General features: G+C 37.5%; 1 protein-coding gene across 1 annotated transcript; it reads right to left on the minus strand.

The window, feature by feature from the left end:
• Positions 1-4,923: 4,923 nt before the first annotated feature.
• Positions 4,924-16,644, minus strand: LOC111197514 (60 kDa lysophospholipase-like). Its single transcript, XM_049475982.1, has 12 exons — positions 16,479-16,644; positions 16,257-16,333; positions 15,926-16,064; positions 14,777-14,918; positions 13,943-14,068; positions 13,376-13,471; positions 12,086-12,212; positions 9,440-9,570; positions 8,148-8,327; positions 7,398-7,508; positions 5,844-5,891; positions 4,924-5,762 (listed from the first exon to the last, which is right to left on the minus strand). The coding sequence occupies exons 2-12, from the start codon at positions 16,324-16,326 to the stop codon at positions 5,742-5,744; spliced, it is 1,191 nt and encodes a 396-aa protein (XP_049331939.1). The 5' UTR covers positions 16,327-16,333; positions 16,479-16,644; the 3' UTR covers positions 4,924-5,741.
• Between the last annotated feature and the right edge of the window lie 8,219 nt (positions 16,645-24,863).

A 24,863-nucleotide genomic window follows, 5' to 3' on the forward strand; every position in this document is an offset into this window, starting at 1 on the left:
CCCCCCTGCGTGCACCGACCCCCCAACCCCCCCTCCCCTCCCGTTGAAAAACTGAATAAGAACAGTCCCCAACCCCCCTGAAGAAGAACTGTGTGCACCCACCACCACCATCCAATAACTGTACTGATAATTAGGGTTACCATCAATTAAAACAAAAGTTCATTGACAAGTCTTCTGTGTCCTGATCAGCTGTTTTTTCCCCCCTCCACTTTAGCTTTATTATTTGTCTGTGTTTATACAGAGTTTTAGGTACTGTGGGTATTGTGAGAAGAAAAAAAAATATATATGTAATATAATATAATATAACAATGTAACAGGAAAAAAAAGTGGGGGAATGTGACAAAATAGAAAAAAATACTAATAATACTAATAATAATACTATTACTACTACTACTACTACTACTAATAATAATAATAATAATAATAATAATTAAACAAAACAATTAGTAAACAACAAAGGAAAAAGGGAAGGAGAAGAGAAAAAAAGGAGACAAATATTAGAGAACGACATTTCACAGAATGGTCATTTAAACCTGTGCCTGAGTTTCATATATTCACTATAGCTGAAAAAAATATATACTTAATTGTACTTAAAACATATTGAGAAATAAAAGATTTATGTACTTACTTAAATATATTAAAAGTACATTAATATTTTGCTCTGATCAAATGTTTGAAAGTAAACTTTGATCATACTTTTTAAAAAGTACAATATAGTGTATTTTAAACAAATAGACTACTATAAAGTACACTTTTAGTTTAATGTTATTCAATATACTTCTAAAATACTTATTTCCAAATATACTAAGTTATATACTAAATTATAGTATACTATAATACCGTATTTTTCGGACTATAAGGCGCACCGTATTATAAGGCGCACGATGAGTGAACGGTCTATTTTTAGTGTTAGTCCATACACAAGGCGCACTGGATTATAAGGCGCACTAAATGTCTCTTAAGCATGTCTCTTAACTGGAGCCATTTCACGGTCCTTACACACACACCGTAAGACTATGTTGAAGCACAGTTAGTATTACTCCGCTACGCTCCTGACAACGGTAGCCGTAACGCTCCGACAGACCATAATATTACTATGTTGAAGCACAGCAAGTACCGTATTACTCCGCGACGCTCCTGACAACGGTAGCCGCAACGCTCCGACAGACCATAATATTATGTTGAAGCACAGCAAGTACGTATTACTCCGCGACGCTCCTGACAACGGTAGCCGCAACGCTCCGACAGACCATAATATTATGTTGAAGCACAGCAAGTACCGCATTACTCCGCGAGGCTTCTGACTATAATAGCGTGTTGTGCCGAATTCGGTGAATAAAACGGTTTTAAAACAGAGATAAAGATTGGATAAGTTTCATTTCTGGATGAAGTGATTTCCAGCGCTGTTTGGATATAACTGTGGATTACAGGAGACTGGATTGATGGATTCTCTTTAGTCTGGACGCGTTTTGAAGGTAGGACCTGTGGCTGAGCGCGGGTGTGTGTTCGGGGGGTGGCGGCAGTGACCGGAGGTTTCCCCAGGACAAAAGGAGAGCCTTTTATTACTGGAAACATGCGCTCTGACGCAGCTCTAATTCATGAAACATACATCCTACAGTAAAAGCACAGTTCTGGAATCCGGAGAGCCAGACGGTTCGAATGGTGTATGACATGACCGCATTCGATGAAATATGGACGAACGATAAACGCAAATATGAGAGTTATGAATTATTAAAATCATAACCAAGGCATATTTCGCCCTAAATGTTTATTTTCTGAAAGGATATTCCGCTAAATAGGCTAAATAGCTCAAAAGCAGAGATTCTAAGCTTTAAAATGGTATATTGGATGTCTATATTGAACCTGTAACTGTTCATAACTATTCAGAAACACAGCCAGTTATGAAATATTAAATATTTCTGGCCCGCCGGTGGGCCAGCGCGTGTTAAGAGGTTAACTTTACTTAGAAGTGGGCGCTAAAAAGAAACAGTTTGTGCTATTACCCCAGAACGGGTGGAAAGGAAAGTTTACCGGCACCTTGTTCTGGCCACGGAGCTACAGTGGAAACTAGCTACCCTGAACCACAGCCGAGAGGCAGTACGGCAGTCAAAGGTAACCGCGCGCTAGCCCAAGAGGGGGATCTTTTTCTGGCGGGGTGAGGAATTCTGCACAACAGAGCGCCGTGTACCACATAAAAATCGAGGTCAGTAAACACAAGCAAAATCCATACACAAGGCGCACTGCATTATAAGGCGCAATGACGATTTTTGGGAAAAAATAAGTATTTTAAGTGCTCCTTATAGCCCGAAAAATACGGTAAGTGTGTTAAAAACAGCTGTTACAGTAGTTCACTTAAAGTACAATGTATCATATAACTTTTAGAAAGTAAATTAAATTATTTCTACTAAATAAAAAAAATGAAAGTAAATTTGTAACACGCTAAAAATTGTAGAACAGTATATAAAAATATATTTTTATACCCAGCGAAGTACATTAGAAGTGTGCTACTTACAAAAGACAGAAACGAGAATCATGTATATTTGTACTCTAGTGTAAATATATCACATATATTTAACATCAATTCTTAGTACATTTCTAATCTAATATACCTGTATAGTAATATTGATACAGGGGTAATACTCTGTATTAAATGTATTATAATTTTACTGTAAGCATATTTAAAATATGGGGTTACATATATGAAGTAATTTAAATGTTTAGATGTTATTTAAGTAAATTTAAAATAGTTCCATTTTAGTACAGTTAGGAACACTTAGCACAATTTAATTTTGTACTATTTTTATACAGTAAAAGTATAATAAGTACAAAAAAAAAGTAGTTCTATTTTATCTCTCTTTAAATATACTGATAAATAATATTGTGGCTACAAGAACACTTTAGTGCACTATAACATCATAATGCTTAGTATACTATATCTACTGTTTTTTCACTAGAGTGGTTATTATAGTCTCGTACTGCAAAAAACATATGACTCATGCAGTGCATCTCTACAGTCTTTTTTAATATTTCTATTTTTTTTTAATAAAATTAAAGTCATTTCAACCTGATAAAATGCACATTACAACACTATAGCAGCCGCTATATGACTTTATATTACTCTAGAGTAAAGTTTTACATCATGCAACAACTTTTATATAAACGAATGACAATCCTGCTAAAAACACGTAAAAAATTTATCATAAGATAATTACAATCATATAACAAATTTGCAATCTGAGACATTACCGAAACTAAACCATTTTAAAGGAAGCGTTTGAAAGGCAAAACGTGCAATCTTGAGCACTGAAAAAACTAAACTAATAAAACAGTACACTATGTAAACATCAGAGACTGTAAAAAAGATGGACGCCGTGTCTCCGTTCCCATTCATTCAATGAAAATGAAGCCAAAATCTTCCGCCATGTTGGCGATTCTGACACCTGATTCTGCGCAGTAGAGACCAGAGGAGGGAGAAAGACTGTGGATAGCAGCCTACTAATTTAAATAACCCCGCCCCTGAGGGCTGCCTCGAGGTCACAGACTGCAGAGCGGGGCGGAGCGGAGCTGATGGTCTGTTATTGGTCCCGCCCTTAAGCAGCCCTTTTACCATAACCACACCTTTTTTGAATAGAGCTGAATAACGTTTTAAAAACCGAATTCTGTGGGGATATAAAAATTTGACAATATAAGCAGAGGTTACACTAGCTGCTGCATTTAAATAAAGAAGGTAGAATTACAGCATATTAGAAAAACATGTGATTGAGAGTTGTTCTGTTTTGCCATTGAAACCTATGGGGATGGGTGGAGTTACACAGCTTTCTGCAGCCGAACAGCAGGGGGCGCCCGACCTGTGGTGGCTTCACTTTTAAGAGACTCTGTCCAGCTATATACAGTCTATGGTACACACATAGACTATATATATATATCAAAATCAAATTATTTACATATATATATATATATATATATATATATATATATATATATTATTTATTTGTCACCTCTAATAAAAGTTATCTGTAATAGTAATGGTGTGAAAAATGAAGAGACTGGAGAATGGGTGGGAAAACAAACGCCTCAGAAGAGGTGTAGAAAAAAGGCGGAAAACAGAATAAATTAAATGCCACTCTTGGCGAATACAAACAAATAGTTCACATTAGTTCACAAGAAACCAAAGTAAAACACCTCAGCTCAATCCTCTCTTTTACTTCTTATTCAATCAAGTTATGTCTCGGATAAACACTCCCTTATTTTTACTCTTCTCTCTGGTTTCTTTTATGATTTTCTTTTGTCTCTCTTATTGTATTGTATCTTTTCTTTTTCTTTTCCTTTCTTTTTCCTTCCTTTTCTTTCCGCTTCTACAAAGGTGCGACAGAGAAGTGTGCTTTGACTTGAGGTTTTATAGACTGCTGCACAGGTGATCAGGGATCCTCCCAGGGATTCTGGGAGCTGTAGTTTTGAGATGTAACTCTGACACTTCATACCCTATGTCTACAGTCCCCCTGCTGGCAGTCCGCAGTGCAACACTGACCATCATATTATATGGCTGTATCCATTACAAACCCAAACTAGTATTAGTAATTTCTCTAGATGATGCTGATGATGCTGACTGATCCCTGGTTATATCACTGTTAGAATTTATAAAATATGTTATTCCCTCAAAAATTATCACAGTAATTATTGTAATGAAAAAGCACTGTATTGTAATTGTATTATTCTGTGAACAGTTAGTTATGGACAGCATTTCTGATTTCTTGGATCAGATCTGGTGGGAATGAGCAAATGGAAACACAGCAGGGCACTGGGTCCTTAAATCCATGGTTCAGAATTACTGATCTTTACAACTCTTTTAACACAGGTGGAAAAAAGACTGAGACAGAGAATTAATGCAACAAATCAATTTATTTGACATTCTGTATCAGAACAAGCAGATTTAGATTTTATAGAAGTTATGCTATGCATGATTCATCCCACAACCACACCTAAATATTTCATGCAATTTTTATAATCAGTGATTTAGGCCCCATCCCAATCCCATATCACCCCTTGGCTCCACCCTTTACCCCTACCCCTCTGTTTTATAAGCCGTTCAAACTGAGATTTTTCAGATGCACACTTCAAACGAAGGGGTATGAGAATCACTGGTGAGATGGCAACACAAAATGTGATGATCAGCACTATTTTTCGACAGTTTAATGTGTAGTTTCAATGTTTTCTGGTCGAATTCTTCATAATTAGCATAAAAAAGTAGTTTTTTTATAGTAGTTTGTCTCAGTAGCTAGCTAGCTAACTTTCCCGTTCCACCTTAAATGCTGCAACAGACTGCCGAAGGTGCAGCATTTAAGGCGGAACTGAAAAATTAAATAAAATAAAAGCTAATTTAGGCTCATTTCAGCTCCCCATCACAGAGGAATCAAGGAATGAAGAATAATAATTCATTTCTGCACCATCTCCCTTCTTTTTGAAGACATACAATAAAATATGCCCTAAAGTTAACTAGAGTTAAACACCAGCAGCAGCAGCAGTTAGGTTGCTGAACTTTAGCGCTCCTGATGACGTGTCGGGTGTTTGAAGGGTTTCCCAATTCTTTGGGTGGAGGATTTCACCACTTCCCCTTGTAACTCTGTTTAAAGAGTTAAGAGGAAGGGTTACACTCGAAAAGAAGTGGTAGGGGTAAATGGTAAGGCCAAAGGGTGAAATGGGATTGGGCCTTAGACGTGCTGACTTTATATTAGTGGCTGTCTTCACTCATGTTCCACGATCAGCTGAAAAAGAGAGAGAAATGTTCTGAGCAACAATGAATTTACACTTCTGAATCTGCTCTACTGAAAATGCTTTAAACTCACCTTCATCGGAGGAGCCCTGGACTCTCCGCACACACTGTGTTTCAGTATCTGAAACACACAACATAACAAAGCTAAAGCTTCTGTGCTACAGTGTGCTGCTGTGCCTGAGACTGAGATTTACTAATTCCTCAGACTACCCTGCTGAAATAAAAATAAAGTGAACAGGTGCAATGTATCATGTAACTTTTTTTATAAAGTAAATTAAATTACTACTAATAATTTTATATTTTTAAGTAAATTTGTAACACGCTAAAAATTGCAGTGCAGTATATTAAAAAATATTTTTATACGCAACCAAGTATCCTAGAAGTGTGCTACTTACAAAAGACGGGAACATAAAGCATATTTGTACTAAAATGTAAATATATCACATATATTTAACATCAATTCTTAGTAAATTTATAATATACCAAAGTCTGCCACAAGACTGCTGTCTGAATTCGGAATTAGAGGTCGTGTGCTGAGGACAGTAGTGAAGGAGTTGTCAGATGTAGCTGAAAGATCTAGTCAGTGGTTGTGGTTCAGAGGGGCTGAGGCTGTGTGGGGAAGGGAATGAGTTTGTGCTTCTACAGCAGGCTTGGAGGGGGGTGGGTCTGGGACGCCAGACTTCACTGTTGAGCCTTCTGGAGGTGTCGTGGGCCTAATTCAGCGAAACACTGACGAAGGAAGGTGCCTACCTGATGACCCCTGAGAAGAGCTTGCACTGAAGTTTGTGTTAGAGTTTGGATGAAGGGGATTGGTGTGTTCCTGCTGTTCTTGTAGTAATTTGTCTCATGAGCTTTTGCAGACGTCTGAGTACTTGGCAGTTGAGGCACGGACCATGAACATAGTTCGCTATGCTTCTGGATTCTTGTCGAGCCAGTATCAGATGGTAGTGGTTGCTGTGTTATAATGTCATTAATTGTGTGTGATTGTGCTTACGTAGGGTGCTGTGGTAAGTGTGTTGTTGCCATAGTTAAAGGAAGTGAGCTTAGATTAAGGAGGGATTCTGTTTGTTCATTGGTTACTTTTCAGTAGGTCTGGACACTTGGCAGTTGAGGCAATGGACCATGAACATAGTGTTAGGCTGTGCTTCTGGATCCTTGTTGAGCCAGTATCAGATTGTGGTGGTTTTGGATATTGTTTTTAGTTGAGTTTAGTTGAGTGAGTAGAAGATCCTGGCTGAGCTCTATGTATAACCCCAGTTGTTAGGTGCAGGACTTGGTGTATAATATAATAGTGATACAGTTGTAATAATAATTAAATGTGTTATCATTTTAAAGTAAATTTAAAATATGAGGTTTCATACATGAAGTAGTTTAAATGTTCAAATGTTACTTAAGTATTTTTAAAATAGATCCATTTTAGTACAGTTAAGTGCACTAAGCTCAGTTTAAGAAAGTATAATACGTGCAAATTACAAAGTTGTTCCATTTTATCACTCTTTAAATATACTGATTAATAAAGAGGCTACAAGAACACTTTAGTGCACTACAGCATAATAATGCTTAGTACACTTTAATCTACTGTTTTTCACTAGGGTGATTACGGAGTAGTTACATGTATTTAACACACCTGCTGTCTCTTCTGGTGATCGGACGTTAAATTCAGCACCCAGACCATTTTGGTAATTGCTGCTTCGGGAGTGATGTCATAGCCAGGAATAACATTTGCCTCTTGCAGTATCTGGAATAAAAATGAAGCAAGAGCACAGTGATCACTGAGCAACTAACCACTAAACGAGTTAACAGCAGAGCAGTTTTCATATCTCTTATCTCTAAAAAAAAATATATATATATATATATATATATGGAATGGGCTACAAAGCCATAAGTAAGAAGCTGAAAGAGAAGTGGAAGAAGTACAACATTACTGTCAATCGACCTAGGCCTGGAGCTCGAGATATCACGTTGTGGAGTCTCACTGATCATGAGATTAGAAAAAATAAGAACTACACGGGAGGAGCTGTTTAATGATCTCAAGGCAGCTGGGACCACAGTCTCCAAAAACAAAATCGTTGTGATGGGCAGTGCTGCACCACTAACCAGCAGAACAGAGGGGAAATATAAGTGGAGTTGTGTCCCAAAACTCCAATTCCCAGAATCCCTAGCATTGATCAGTGGCAACCAGCCACACCTGTGCAGCACTTTATATAAACCCCAGTCAAACCACTCGTTCTCGTCGCACCTTTAAAAAGAGATATTTTTAAAGATCTTACATTACCTTACATTATACAATTTCAATATCACAGCAAAAGGACAGTAATAAACCTGATAAAACCAAAAACCTACAGCATTTGCTTTGTATGACTATGATGAGACCTACCACAGAGGAGCCATAGATGGGTAAGACAGTGCCCCGGTACACCTGAGTACAGTTCAACATCAGAACCTCCCTTTTATCTGCATCCTTCAGGAGATCCAAGAGCCAATCATTTTCTGGAACATTTCCACAGCCATACGTCTCCAGGATGACTCCAGCAGCTCCCTTCAGAACAGACTTAACCTGTAGAACACAAAACAAATAAAAATAAAAAAATCAAGATTTGTATTGTCACGTCACAGAGTACAGGTGTACATGTGAGTGAAAAACTTGGGTGCAGATTCCCACCAATGTGCAGAGAATAATAATTACAAGAAGAATAATAACATAAAATATAATATAAAATAAGACATACAGATACCTTTACAGTATAAACAATATACACAGTATACTAAATAACAATACACATAATAACTTACATACTTACAAATGTACATATGCAGATACATATTTATATATATATATAAAATAGCCAGGTAAATACATCTAAAAAACACCTGCACAACATGAACAATGCATGTTAGTTATTTTAGTGTACTAGTGTAGTATATAGTGTAACTACTGCACAGTCTTTTATCAAACACTGCAGAGTTTTAACCTAATCTCTGTGTAGTTTTGACCTTCAAGATGGGGCTATGCTGGATGCAGAAGACAGGTGAACAGTTATTTGTCTTTTTAGCTTTTTTTAAATCTGCAACTGCTTTTTTTAATCTGAACGGCCGCATGGCTAGCGTTTAGCAGGTAATGCAAATACTGCTCCAGCAGTGCTAGCTGGGGTTAGCAGCAGACTAAAGGCCAATACTACTCCCCTTTGAACAGTCGAATGGCTATATTGCTAGCGCTTAGCGCTTTATGATAACATTGCTGGAGAACTAAACTGAAACTCCTGTATAACTCTGTACTTCAGCGGAGTGATTTTACTGCTCCTTAAAATCTGACTGTTAGAATTCATACATAAGGAGCACCGGATTATAGGGCACACTGATGATTTTCGGGAAAATTAAAGTGTTTTAAGTGCTTCTTATAGTGTGAAAAATACAATAATAATTTATCATATCATGATAATTCTTCTAATTGCTTTAACAAAACACATTTTTAAGCATATTAAGAAGTGAATGTACTATTGGAAAGGATTTAAATAGAGTTTTTTAGGGTAAAATGATGACCAAGTCTTTCAGGGAGTGGTCTAATATAAAAAAAATATGGATGTCTATGTGAATCCCATGGCCCGTGATACAGACATAATATAAACCCTGGATAGTACTGAAAAATCAAATAAAATAAATTTGACTTACATATTCTTCTGTAATCCCAGGGAAAAATCTCAGGATCTTAACCAGTGGTGTGCCATCCAATGTGAGCATTCTCTTCACAGTGCAGGAGGTTTTGGGCTCCAATTTTTTCATTTCAATTTTTGAAGTAATCACTGAGAATAAAAAATAAATTATTTTGGATTTACGTGTAAAGTGCGAATATAAGAAGCACTAGTAATATAATAAAGGAAATTGATCAATTCTGCACCTAACAGCTGGAGTTATGCATCTATTATTCACCCAACTAACAACAACAAGCACAACCACAACAATCAAATACTGGCTCAACAACACTTTGTTCATGGTACATTGCCTCAACTGCCAAGTATTCAGACCTACAGAGAAAATTAAAGAAAACTGAGTACTCTTAAGAACGAATAAATACTCTTTAGTCTGGGCTCAATTTAACCACACTGTAAAAAATAAAAAGTGTCAAAAAACTGTACTTTTCTGGCAGCAGGGGGCGCAAGAATATGTCTGTAAAAACACAGAGAAATACTGTCAAAACTTTTAACAACTATTACTATAATTTTACAAGAAACTGTCCTATAATTACATGAATTCTTTCACTTTTAACATAATTTAATCCTCAAAACACTGCTAACTGCTAACTAAGAGCACTGTAAAGTACTTGGACAATGAAAACATTTATAGAGCCACAATTTGAAACCCAGCCATATGGATGAAACTGCTATGAAACTACATTATGGTAAGCCCTCTAAACTGAACATCTAAATAACATAGCCACACCCCATAGACAGCTGCATTACATCCTATTCATTTCAATTGAGAGAAAGACCCACTCTAGCGAAAACGTTCATAAGAGCTAAACGGCGGAATGGACGGATGGATGGATGGATGGATGGATGGATAGATAGATAGATAGATAGATAGATAGATAGATAGATAGATAGATAGATAGATAGATAGATACATAGATACATAGATACATAGATACTTTATTGATCCCCGAGGGGAAATTCTAGAATATGGATTTACAGAACTACAGATTACAGTGAGGTTGATTAAAATTTAAAAATATTATAAAACTTATAATTGAGTTCTTCTGTTGGTTCATTTGAATAAAAAAACTTCACAGACACGCCCCCACACTGACACGCCCACACGTGGCGAGAGATCCTGCACAGCGACATGAGTTGAAAAAAAAAAAAAAGTGCCGGTGGACACGCACCTTTATAATAGAGACCACAACATTACATTACACCCATAAAACACACAAACACTCCCACACCGCCACAATACACTCCAGCCAAAACTGGGGAATAAATGCTTGTGAACATATAAATGGGGAAAACTGGGGAATAAATGCTTGTGTATTTAAATAAATAATAATTTAGCATAAAGCAGCCCAGAAACTTAAAAATTAAACCGTGAAACTGAAGATTATATCTGTGTTCCATTTGGTTTTAAAATGTGTCATTTACAGCAAAATGTAAAAAATATAAAACTAATTTACTATATTTTACTTTCTGTATTTTTACACCCAAGACTGTGATTATACCTCAGTGAGTGTTTTCACACTGTAACCCCATAAATTAACATTCAAACCCCTTAAAAAATAGTACAGTTGAGTTAAAAAACAGAGGACCTGTCATTTAAATTTACAGATTTCAACTGTGCTTTTCCAGAAGAATAATTGAAACAGATGTTTTTACTGTGATTATCAGGTGTATTCTTTTTTTTTTTTTTTAATAATTGTATTTCTGATTTTTCCCCATTTTCTCCCAATTTGGATATCCAATTGTCCCACCCCTTTGTGCGTCCCCATCACCTGTGACGCCCGTGACCTTCGGAAGAGTATATTCCTTTTTTACATAAAATACAGAATTGTTTTTTTTTTACAGGTATTTTCTGTAAAAACAAATTTTGTTTAGAGTGTGCATAACAACACAGCACACTACCTGAGCACAATAATACACAATAATTGACAGTACTTCAACTGCCAAGTACTCAGACATTCACAGAGTACTGAGATTCACCTTGTGGTGCAACCGGGACACATCTTCAGTGATGTAACCGGGGTCACGGGGTGTTTCGGGTCACCCGGATGACCCAGCCGGGGGTCATCAGGCCCCAACTTGTGTCAGAGTAGTGCACTACGCCCCCCACCCCCCCTCCTCAACCAGCGTTCATTTACATGAAATGAGATGGTGTGCCCCAACTTTTGACTGGTACTGGATTTAGATGGATGGCAAGTTAAAAGTTGTTTATCTGTTCTTTATCAGTGCTGGACTTAATAGCAGGTTCTAACAGAGTCAGTTTGTCTCATTCTCAGGTGTATCTGATCACTTCTGATCACTGAAAGCACATTCTCTGCCTCCCTCTGTTGGTGGAGGAGTCTAACCACAGACTGAGGGACTGTTCCTCACTTCCTACCTGAGGCAAACTAAGTCAGATCACTCAAACTGTTGGGCAGTTTTTTATATTATTTTTTGATTTACATAAGCAGAGGAGGTTAGACTGGTAACTGACCACCTGCCTGGAAACAACCTGTCCTTCTTCTGTACTTTCTAGGGTATATAGAAAGGATTTGATGTCATAAGGTAACAGTTTTTTTTTCTTAGTGGATCGTTAAACAGTTAAACAGTAAAGCCAATAAACACTTACACTTGATTGTTGTTTCCAGACTAGCCAGAGGATACACATCAGGACTGTCGAACACACTGAAAGAATCACAGTCAAACTTCACCACTCGATTCCCTTGATACAGTTTGTTCAGATCATAAAGCATCACCTGTGAAAGTAAAAAAATGAAGTCAAAACTATAACATATATAATTATTAATTTTTGGTACATATAGTATACATATGAAGAGTTTGATTCCAAAACGCGATAAACGCCATTTAAAAAAAAATGAGTTAGAGCCAGAATCAGAATGTTATGTGAACACTCTTGAAAAGCCAATATTCAATTTTCATCAAAACGCCCCACCCGCCGTGTAATACTGCCCTGCTTTCTCTCTTTCTTTCCAAAACGCGATAAACGCCAGTCTTGTTTTCCCGCAGAACGCCACATCTCCCCTCAGCCAATCACAGGGCAGCATTCCACGAGCTATAGAATGTAAACACGCGCCCTGTTGAGCCGGCTGGTATTCCGTGTAGCCTACTTTCACTTTCGTTTTTCAGACCGCGAAAATGAGCGGTTTTGATGGTATAGAGGAGCCTGTTCGTGAAGCAGTTACTGAAAAAAAATAGAAAACCATCAAAAGAGTCTCATGTACGTGAAAAGGTAAAGAAAATGAGGCATTCAGGAGGAGGGAAATGCCGGCTGTCATCTGCAGTTCACACAAACACACACAGACACACAGACACACACACACACAATACACACTATACTACACCACACTACACTACACTACAGCACATGAATGTAACGTGATTTGGGGGGTTTTATAGTCTTAATGTCTTGTTCTTTAATGAAATTTTGCACTTTTTGGAAAAGAAATGTTTTGAAATTTGTGTTTTTAGGCCCAATGGTCAAACTATTATATTCAGATGTACAATTTACTGTTATTTATTATTGTATTTGGCAAATTTTCAGTAAAAAAAATGTTCTATTGATGCCAAAGGATATATAAGACATTTTGAAAAAAAAAAAAACATGGCATGGATTTATTGCGTTTTGCGAAAAAACATATATTTTTTAAAATAAATCTTTAAATATTAAAATCTTGATTTGATTTTTTGTGTTATTTTAACCTTAGTATGGTATTTGATAGTTTGAAACAGAAAACAGTGGTTTTCAGCCTACCACTTTCTTGCTAAAGAAAACCCTTTTTTACTCAAATTGATAAAACTCTTCATATAGTATGTAGTATTAGCATGTATTATGTATGAATGATTTTAACAACAATGTAAGGAAAGGAAACAGAAAAATGGTAATTGTCCTTCAGCTCACCTGCTGCAGACTTGGTTCGTCAGAAAAGTACCCGGCCATCAGCATGGAACCAACAAAATTATCCACACCATCAGTGCGAGGATGGAAGATGGGCATCTAGAGAGTTAGACAGTAGACAAGAAAACCCTGATGTAAAACATATTTGCCTAATAAAGGTGAAAAGGGACTTTTACTTCATCCATCAGTATATAGGATATATTTATCTTATGACACAGATAGAACTAGTTAACTTTAGACTTTTTGCCTGAAAGATCCAAATTAGTATGTGGAATAATAGTTCATTAAAAATTAATCATTTCATTTATGATTTGCTTTTACTTTTTTACATAAAATAATTAAAAGTAACTATGTAACTTTTACTCAAAGTACATTTTAAATGGACTACTTTTTACTTTTACTCGAGTAGATTTTTAGATGGGTACTTTTACTTTTACTTGAGTAGAATTTTAGCAAAGTAAAGGTACTTTTATTTAATTACAATTTTTCAGTACTTTTTCCACCTCTGGTAGGTAGGTATATAATAACAAATATATTGCAAAAGGTGAATTATTAGCAGGCAAATCAGACCTGTGCTCCAGTGATGATCACAGGCTTCTTAATCTCCCCCAAAATGAAGGACAGAGCAGAGGAGGTGTAGGCCATTGTGTCTGTGCCATGGATAACAACAAATCCATCATACGCTTCCATGTTTTCCTGTAAAGTGGAGAATAAAGCAACATGAAAAATAGCTACATGTTGGCTATGCTAATAGCATGAGGACACTGAGCACATTCTAGTGATTTTCCCAAAAATGTGTATTTTAAAAATAAACAATTAAATCAAGAATTAATTTAGGTAACAGGACTGAGTGTTGAGATTGAGCTCCTCAGTCAGAGTTGCAATAAGATCCAATATACAGGAAAAACTAATGAGGGAATTTAATTTTGGTCTTCCCATGATCTTCAGAAGAACCAGCTGATGATGTCACTTCCTGTTGTAAATGTGACTTCCTGTTGTAGAATGTTCCAGATGATCAGGGTAATGTGTTACGATAACAGGACTGAGTGAAACCCAGGGACACAACTAAAATGTGTATTTTAAATCATAGATGGGGTTTGGAGTCACACAACAATGCAAAAAATTACATCTTTGAAGGATTTTAATAATTATATTTTATGGTTACGTTTATAGTTCGAACGTGGGGGACAGGTGACAAATTATATATTTTAGTATATATTTCATAGTGTTCTAAGAAGTTTTTATTTATGTTTTTTGATAATTACATATCTTACTTTTGCAATTAGGTCAATGAACAAGACACTATGCTTGATAATAAAATGTATTTTAAAGTTATTTTGTGTGCACATTTATACATGTTATTTCCTGGGGACAGAAATGGCACCTATTCGGCGGAATATTTACCTGAATCTTTTCAGCCATTTTACTCCAGTCTTCAGGGGTCACACTTGAGGAGTCGATCGGCTTAATGCTCTCAAATTTATAAAGGATTCTGTACTGTTCTCCTTCTGGGGGAGGTGTGGGGTAATCATCAGCCAACTGGTGACTGAAAAACAGTGAAGAGAATTAATGTGCACATTTCAGAAACCTTAAATACAATAAATAAATAAAAAAAAAAACACACATACACACACCAGAAAGTTTGTACATTACAATCAAAAAGCAGCTCTAGTGCTATTCTGGGTAATCCATCCATTCATCCATCCATCTCTCTGCTGCAAGCACCAGTGGGGGGGTTATTTGAATCCAGACTATGATTCTTCATTAGGAATCATGTAGTAACTTAAAAGTGTTAAACTAACCAGTTCTTGCCATGATCTGGATTAAAACATTACTCAAATATTCACTATTCACTGTATACCTGTAACTCTACCTCTTCACTACTTTACTTTAACTGATGCTCTCAAACACTTTATTAAGAGACAAGAAATTCAAGCACAGCTGTTAACTGAAAGCCTGAATTCCAGTTGATTCTACCTCATAAAACTGACTGAGAAAATCCAGCAGAGATGTGCAAAGCTGTCTGTATCTAAACAAGAGGTGCAACTTTTAAGAATCTAAAGTATAAAACAGATTTAAACTAATGAAAAGGCACTGAATTTAAGATGTGTCATTTTACTAGTACTGTATATACACCACAACACCTACAGTTACACATTGCAACACTGCACTAACACACACTTACCTCGATGACATGTTTATAGAGCCCCGGCCACCCTGTTCACCAGTGATTATTTCTTAGCTACTTTACACTCAATGCTTTTAATAATTAATCATGTAAATTATATTAGCTGTCTGTAAGCCACTGCAATTCAGTACATGTACAATACTTTCAGTGCAATGTCTCAGATTTTATTTTATATTCAGTTCTATATACACTTTATATTTATAACATTTTGTTTTACTTCTCCTCTTTAATTCAACATTAAAAACTCAAAAACATTTTAAACACAATGTTCAGTTCTTTACTACATTAAACAAATATTAATAAAACAGGATGTATGCAGCATAAAAACAGTTCGAATGTGCAGAAGTGTGACACAGTGGACTCACTATAGTACGATGAAGTCGTCTGGGGCGACGATGCGTTTTAAAACCTCTTCCTCGGTTTCTCCAGGTTTCCTCTCATAAAGGACAGTGTGATGTAGGAAGAAGTCTTTGATTGTATCCAGTGACTGTGGAACAAGTCTACCTGCATATTAAAAAGATCAAATGAATTTTTTTATTATTTTGAATTCAAATGAGAATATTTTTTTTATGAACACTCTCAAACATATCCAAATGTGTACACACACACTACGACCTGTGCAAAAACAAAGACACTTATTCCAAGAAACTAAAAAGAAAAGGAAAAATGCAGTGCATTAATAATCGGCAAACTTACCATCCGTGTCTTTTTTCATGCCAAATGTTCCTCCGGTGTAGAGCACATACACCTTTCTCTCTAAAGCCATGGCTGCACTGCACAGTTAATTTAAATCAAATAATAACAATAGTAACAACATTAACAACAATACTTTGTAGTAAAGAAAAGGTAAATTGATTAAGACAATGAAAAGAAAGTTAAATACTTAAATAAGAGAGAAATATGAAGTATTTTACTCACCCAATGCCTGTGATGTAGGTTAATCACAGAATAAAGTGGTGCTTTAGAGACAGGCAGAGTGCTTATAAAGAGTGATGTGGCTCTTACTACTAATGTTTCCTCATACAATACAATCACACTACAGTTGCAAGACCATTATAATAATCTGTTAATCATAAAATAAATCTTCACACAGTGTAATGGTCACTCAGGGCAGATGTTCCTCAGAAACACCACCTCGTGTCATCTCATCATTCCCACCCGAACATGAGCAACATGTTCTAGAGAAACACAAGGGGAGTAACGTTCAGCCCCATGACTGTTTCACAAGAATTCAGAGAAAATGATGTTAGGAAATAGATGTTTAAAGAGATGTAGGTCACATGGTTAGGGACAGCCACTGATTTTCCAGGGGAGCTCAGATGACGTCACTTACCTGTGACCAATAAAGTCGTTCCTGTGTATCATGGCGGGGGGGCACTGGAGTTTGGTGGTGTGTTAGGAGGCACGCTGCGGCCCATGTCTCCCTGCCTGTGCCATACTTTGTAAATCCTCCTCCAGAGCACCGTGTATGGATTTTCTTTCTTTGTGATTTTCCACCACCAACCTTTACAACACAAAACTGAACTAAACCACAGACGGACTGGCGTCGACGACTGTGCTGGCCCAACGTAGCGTCGTGTGGGAAAACCGCCCCCCTGGAGTAGGGCTGACCGGACCGGCCCCGGGTAAGCTGACCTCTCTCTGTGGCTCCAATAGATATTTTTACACGCAGTTACATTAATACTGACGTTCACGTTTTTTTTTTACATCACGTAGGGACAGCTTTAATGTTATGAACTCACCTTGGTTCCCTAGACACGTAGCTATTTAATAGACGAGCTAATTAATTTAGGAGGACTAGTTAGCTTCCAGGTAGGTGGTTGGTAACAAATTAATCCTGTTTTTCTCTCAGATCCAAACGTCCACCGGCTTTTTGGTGATCAGTCTGGTGTAAAAGTGTCATCAACAGTGAAACTTTCCCCACACTGCTTTATGATTCCAACTGACCGATACTGAACAACCGAAACTGCAGAGTTAAATATAAACCTCATGATTTTACTATTATTACTATTATTATTATTATTATTATTATTATTATTATTATTATTATTATTATCATTATTATTATTATTATTATTATTAAGAGATAGCTTACCACAGTGCACCACAGTGAAGATCCTCTAGTCTTCATTTACACCTTAAAAGCTCCATCACATGCAGAGGAAACACAGTAAAGAGAGTAGAAATGGGAAATCGCTCTGATGCTCTTTAACTAAACCAGTTTATAGATTCAGATTTATAACATTATAATGCAGACTGGAACAGTTTTGGATTTTTTATTACTTAATTTATGGATTTAGAAGTGATATGTTGAGCACGACAATCAGTTTTAATACATAAGTAAACCTCAATAACACAGTAAATGGTCACATTCTCTTACTGTCATAAACACTGAGACTGTGTAAATCACTGTGTAAAATATAAGTGATGGTAGCCTTGGGGGAACAACTACACATTGATGGTGAGTGAAGGGGAGAAGGAGACACATCCACTTCACAAATAAATGGTGGCAAGAACCAATGAGAAAGGTGTTTTACTCAAAGAGTTTGCATTACACACACACACACTGAATGTGAATTATAGACTAGTTACAGGTACTTGTGAGAAACATTAGCAGATCCAACATCAGTGCAGTTTATTTTATTGTGTATGCTTTATAAACTTTCATGGAGCATTTACTGTCCAGCTGAACAGATAAATTCAGCTTTTACAAGCTGATTAATCTCAAAGATCTGTCAACTGATATAAAAACACTTGGAGAACTATCAACAAACTAATAAACAGGATAATCACCAGAAAAGACACACAACACGAAAGCAATATTTATACCCGCAAGTTTTATACACAGGCACACACTGCACATTTCCCTATTAAACAATATGTGCACTATTTTAACTGTGAGGATTTCATAACTTAAAATGTATGAAAAACATCTGTTTTAGATTATATTAAAGATATCTAACATCACTTCAAATACTGTAATTCACTGAATAAGTAATATTATCCCGTCTGTTGTGACTGACATAATGAGTGCTGGAAAACATCTGACCTCAACTGGTGAGATCATCTCCTTCTGACATCTCATCAAAAGCACCTGTTCCTGAGAAATGTGTTCCAAAGATATAGCAATCAATCAATCAATTAATCAATCAATGTGTGCCTTAATGATTCCTTCAACTGATTTATCAATCAAATACTGTTTTCACTTCTTATGAATAACATCCAACCCATCCATCTGTCTATCATTAAAACTATATCAACAGTGAAACTTTCCCACACTGTAGTGAACCTCATAGGAAACTATACAGGAGCTAAAGAGCAGCATTTCATTATGATTTTTACCTTCTATTATTTACTATCATCACACATTATTACTGTATATTTTACACTAGAATTTCTCCCTCTAACTTTGATCATTGAAATAAAAACATTTCTTTTAATCTAAAATCTAGTGAAACACAGTCACTTGAGTTCTTATTTACATTACATTGTCAAAAGTATTCTGAGTACTTGAGGAGCATTATAATAATCTGTTAATTATAAAATAAATCTTCACACAGTGTAACGGCCAATCAGGGCAGATGTTTCTCAGGAACACCTCCTTGTGTCATCTCATCACTCCCAACCGAACATGAGCAACATGTTCTAGAGAAACACGAGAGGAGTAACGTTCAGCCCCATGACTGTTTCACAAGAATTCAGAGAAAATGAATCCTGTTTTTATCTCAGTTCCGAACATCCAACTGCTTCGTGGTGATCAGTCTGGTGTAAAAGTGTCATCAACAGGGATGTAATTGGGTACAGGTGTTTACAAGGTTTGTATCGGATTATTTAAAGGATTATCCACCTCGTTCGATCGAACAGAATTGTGTATTCGAATGGCATCAATCGGACTACTCTACTCCGATTAAGGTGTTTACATGGACGTGCTCTATTTCCGATTGAGCCAGTGATCCGATTGTTAACGGATTATTGTGTTACATATTTTTATGTAAACGTACCCATTGGGATGGGGCCAGAGCAGATTATCTCTTCGGACAGCATCTGGGCCTGTCTAATCACCTCTTTAATATTAGCCTTAGTCACTTCAGACTGCCGCAGACGAATATCATTGGCTATACCATTAATGACTACCCTCGAATATCTCCTATTCCCTAACAGCCTAAGGTTGCCACTAATGTCCGGTGTTCTGACTAGTAACTGTTAGTTACTGCTAGTAACAAGTAACTGTTGCAGCTGCCGCCCCTAAAGGAGTAGCTGATTTCACGTGTCGGACGATAAGGTCTCCTATCACCAGAGTACCTTTAACAGGCTCCTCAGTTGGTGCTTCACTGAGCGGGCCAAACCTGTTTGACACGTGAACTGGGGGAGCATGGTGTTCAGGTTGGCTGGCTGTGGCCTTTGCGTTAGCATTAGCCTTAGCCGTTCGACTATGCCGCTGAGACGTTACCCATTGGCCCCGGAGTCGAGGGGGTACTAGCTCTCCCTGAGACACCCGGGGCTGCTAACAGTGAATCCTGCTGTCTATCCTTTGTTAAACCCCGGATATGCAGCTCTAACTTATTCACCTCATCCACCAAGCTGCTAACTATCTCACACTTAGTACAAACACCACTATTTTTACCGGTATCGGTGGACAATGCTGGTAAAGTTGAGTTTTTACCAAAAAGTTCTATTTTAGTTTCGTCTGGCCATATGACAGTCTTCCAACCCTCTTCTGGATCATCCGTTTGCTCTCTGGTGAACCTCAGACAGGCCTGGACATGGTACTGGTTTTATCAGGGGGACACGCCAGGGGACACTGTAGGATTTGAGTCCCTTTCTGCGTAGTGCGACTGACGAAAGCCTTTGTTACTTTTGTCCAGCTCTCTGCAGGTCATTCATCATGTCCCTCTGTGTAGCTCTGGGATTTATGCTAACCATTCTGATGATCATTTTGACCCCACAGGATGAGATCTTGTGTGAAGCTCCAGATCGAGGGAGTTTATCAATGGTCTTGTATGTCTTCCATTTTCTTACAATTGCCCCCAACAGACAGACTAAGAAAATCTTTTATTCCGAGAGCCATCAGACTCTTTAACTCCTCTCATCGGGGACGGGATGCTGCTGCTGACTGAGTTTAACCCAGTCACACCACATGGACATTATACAACCTCTTAATTATTTACACTAACACTTCCCCAACCTCGCTTACATTCAAGTACACTTTACTTATGATTGGGTATTCATATTTTCACTTTCTCTTTTTAGAACTATCTTCTAACGTATGCATATTTATATTATATTTCTACGTCACCTCAGTCACTTTCATAATCAATGTCATTGCACACTGCACTTTACTCTGTTAATTATTTAATTATTTAATGACCATTAGCAACATCTACTGCACTGCTCCGTTTACAGATAGATCCTTACCTTGTATAGTTAGGTTTTTATAGCCTTATCTATCTATCTATCTATCTATCTATCTATCTATCTATCTATCTATCTATCTATCTATCTATCTCTTGCCTATCGTAGATTTACTTTTTGGTGCAGGTCTGTTATTTTCTTCCTGGTATCCTTTGACAGCTCTTTGGTCTTGGCCATTTTGAGTGTGACTGTTTGAGGTTGGGGGCAGGTGTCTTTTATACAGATAACGAGGTCAAACAGGTGCCATTAATACAGGTAATGAGTGGAGGACAGAGGAGCCTCTTAAAGAAGAAGTTACAGGTCTGTGACAGCCAGAAATATTTGTTGTTTTTTGGGTGACCAAATACTTCTTTACCCCAAATCATTTACACTCAGCCCTCAAACACACACACACACACACACACTGATAAGAAGCATCAGTCAATCACACAACAGCATACTATAAACTGGAAACCACCGTCCATCTAGAGGACTGCATCGGCAACTAAGGAGATATGCTTGTAATTCTTGAGGTGAACTATGAGGTAAATACTTTTACTAAATGGTTTTCTTTGTCGTGGTTCGTGGCTCTTTGCAGGTTATACATTTACATTTATACAACAGTTAGTTCCTTCCTCACAATCTGATTGGTTGAGAAGTGTTCTAGCCGTGCTGATATTTGTGATAACATCACGGCCTTCTCACACTAAACCTGTATCACTCCGCCATCGCGTTGCCGAGTAACGGCGTATATAAACAGGAATCATCACCAGTGGCACCAGCAGCAGCAGCATTAGCTTAGCACAGGCTAGTGCTAAGCCACGGCACGCTCTCCCACAGCGCTGACTCATCTTTTGTGGAAAAATGGAAAGAAATTCGCTCTACTAATGCTGACAGCCAGAATTCTAACCAGCCGGGCTAGGCTAAGCTAATGCTGAGCTAAAGCAAGCTACGCTAACCTAACCACAGTCCAGCTGGATAGCTAAAACCAACACCACCCAGCAAAACAGAAAGCAGAAATGCTCAAAAAATGCACAGCTTTCACCTGAAGATGACTCCACGGAGCAGGAGAGGAGAGTATTAGCGTTATTTCACGCTCCTAACGTTACTAAATCACAGCCATGATGTTATTCGTGATAACTTCCTCTCATGTTCTATTGTTTAATTAAGGCATTTAGTAAAAGTGCCTCATTGTTTGCTTTAAAAATATTCTTACCTAGTATGTAAAGACTGGAATCAGAAACATACTTTAAACTTCAATAACATTACGTGCGAAAGATAGTAAGAATACCTAGTACCTAGTAGTACCTCTTTAAAAAGAGAAGTCACTGTCTGGACTGTTTTCCATGGATCGTGAAGGATGATCCATCGAGCCATCCGTACTGGAAACTACAAGAGCTTTTGCTACAGATCTGGCTTTGACCATTGCCAGCAAGTAAAAAAGGGCTGGTCTGTAATTTGTATTAGCTTTGTGAGCTCACATCTAAATCTGTTTTACAATGTAAATTTATCATTGAAGACATTAAAGCTATACTTGAACACACAATTATTTTAAACTACATGCTCAATTTTGAAAAGATATATATGTATATATATATCACCAGGGTTCGCACGGGTGGCTGGAATCCTGGAAAATGCTTGAATTTTAACGCTCTGTTTTCCAGGCCTGGAAAGTGCTGGAATTTTGGAGAAAGTGCTTGAAAATGCTTGAAACTTTTACTTTACTAAAAAATGACTCTACAATAAATAACTATCTGGCTAAATAAGTTTGAGTAAAATAAAAAAGGCTGTAATTCTTTTCTCCTTCTGCTATTAACAAACACAATTCTGGTTGGTTTTACATAAACATAATGCTATCTCTTGCAGTGTGACAAAATGCAAATAAATCATTTTGAGTATTTGTATGTATAAATGCTCTCAACTCGTCCTGAATTTGACACATTACAGTAACTGAATCAGCTCAATCAAATGAATAGGGTAAACATGCGGTGAAGAACATTGGTATTTAAATTAAAACTGACACAAATAAATCCATAATTCCTGCTATTTACTTACTTAGAAGTATTTTGTCTCTCAGTAGCATAGTCACTGTGAGGTGTGGAGAATAGTTTTGTGTTATATTGATTATGGCTGAATTGCAGTTTTGAGATATCATCGTTATCATTAATTTACCACAGCTGAAAGGTGCTGGAAAAACTTGAAAATGGGCCTTGAAAGTGCTTAAAATGTACCTTGTAAAAGGTGTATGAACCCTGTATAACGCTGATCTGAATGTTCTTGAGTAAAATAGTTTAATTTCTACAGTAGAGAAAATAATAAATAAAACAGAGACAGCAGGTTCAGATGCAAGTGAATTTATTTGGGATAATCAGGGGTCAAAATCAGATTAATCAGGGTTAATGTATCAGCAGTAAAAAAGCTGTAGTTCTGCAGGAGAAGTGTGTTTTGATCCTCCTGGCCAGTCATAGGATTTAAGCTCTGGGCATTGGACACACCTTTACACTTTTCAGCTCCAGATTCTGTTTCGGACTCTCAAAAAGACTTATGATCACACGCTGATCATTTCCTCCATTCACCTGAGAGAGAGAGAGAGAGAGAGAGAGAGAGAGAGAGAGAGTTACAGAGAGAGAGAGAGAGAATTACAGAGAGAGAGACAGAGAGAGAGAGAGAGAGAGAGAGACAGAGAGAGAGAGACAGAGAGAGAATTACAGAGACAGAGAGAGAGAGAGAGAGAGAGAGAGAATTACAGAGAGAGAGCGAGAGAGAGAATTACAGAGAGAGAGAGAGAGAGAGAGCGAGAGAGAGAGAGAATTACAGAGAGAGAGAGAGAATTACAGAGAATTTTTTTGAATTTTAACCACACTTTATTAATACATCAGGCAAATAAAAACATTAGCAATCAAGTATAAAAATGATTGTATATCATCAGAGAAGTGTAAAATGCCATCTTCCACCACACAGAGAGCACCTTCATAATCCCACACTTCATTAAAACCATCATAGTTTTGCATGTTCTTAAAAAACATAAAATCAACTCTGATTCTTGATTGCACTAAACCTTTAAAAACCCGACAGACATCACAATTAAAACCTGAGTCCATTTTTTTCTTCCTACTAAAATAAATGGCTTGCTTAGCTTGACCCAAAATAAAATTAATCAGCTGGCACTTTTTTCTCCGTTTCTGGCTGTACGGAAAACCAAAAATAAATACATGAAGGTTAAAACTTTCACTAAAAGCAAAAAACAGTGAAGTTAAAACTTCAAACAAACCATTGAGCCTAAAACACTGGGTAAAACAATGAAAAACAGTTTCCCTAAAAGAACAAAAAGGACACTCGGAGGACACTGCAGGGTTTAAAATAGAAACAAATGCGTTAACAGCAATAATACCGTGCAAGACCCTCCACTGTATATCCCCAGCAGCTTTGGGCAACGGTGGCTTATAAAGCGCCCTCCAGGCAGGCTTTACACCATCAGGGACACCAAAATGTGCACGCCAAGGGGTGTCCAACTGTCCTGTGAGTTCTTTCTGGTTCAGAGTCTTAACACACCCCCGGTATAGAAGCTTGGCATTCGCGCTGTCAAAACTCAGATCACAGAGTCCATCCGTATCCAGCAACGGGCTCACTGAGTCTGAGACAGTCACCATGGGGCTGACCCACAAACACGGAAAGGGACCCTTACTCTCCAGTCCAGTCTGACCATGTGTCCATTCTCTGAGCAGGCTCTGGTCCTCCTCAGTTAGAGCCTGCTGGACCCTGCGGAGCATCTGCATAGCCACCCTGCAGGATCTCATACCAAGTCTCTGAGCCAGCGCCTCGGCATTATCCAGCTCCGCTCCTGCAGCCTCCAGCAGATGCTGGAGTGTGACCAGGCCCGTCCTCCTGATCCTCTCAGACATGCTTCGGGTC

This window comes from Astyanax mexicanus, chromosome 3 (assembly GCF_023375975.1).
Source record: "Astyanax mexicanus isolate ESR-SI-001 chromosome 3, AstMex3_surface, whole genome shotgun sequence".
Taxonomy (NCBI): domain Eukaryota; kingdom Metazoa; phylum Chordata; class Actinopteri; order Characiformes; family Acestrorhamphidae; genus Astyanax; species Astyanax mexicanus.

Excerpts from the sequence above, each read along its gene's own strand:
- LOC111197514 (XM_049475982.1), bottom strand. The coding sequence starts at position 16,326 with ATGGCTTTAGAGAGAAAGGTGTATGTGCTCTACACCGGAGGAACATTT. Across the intron at positions 16,065-16,256 it reads CATGAAAAAAGACACGGATG|GTAGACTTGTTCCACAGTCA; the intron begins GTAAGTTTGCCG and ends TTTAATATGCAG. Across the intron at positions 12,213-13,375 it reads ACGAACCAAGTCTGCAGCAG|GTGATGCTTTATGATCTGAA; the intron begins GTGAGCTGAAGG and ends TTACTTTCACAG.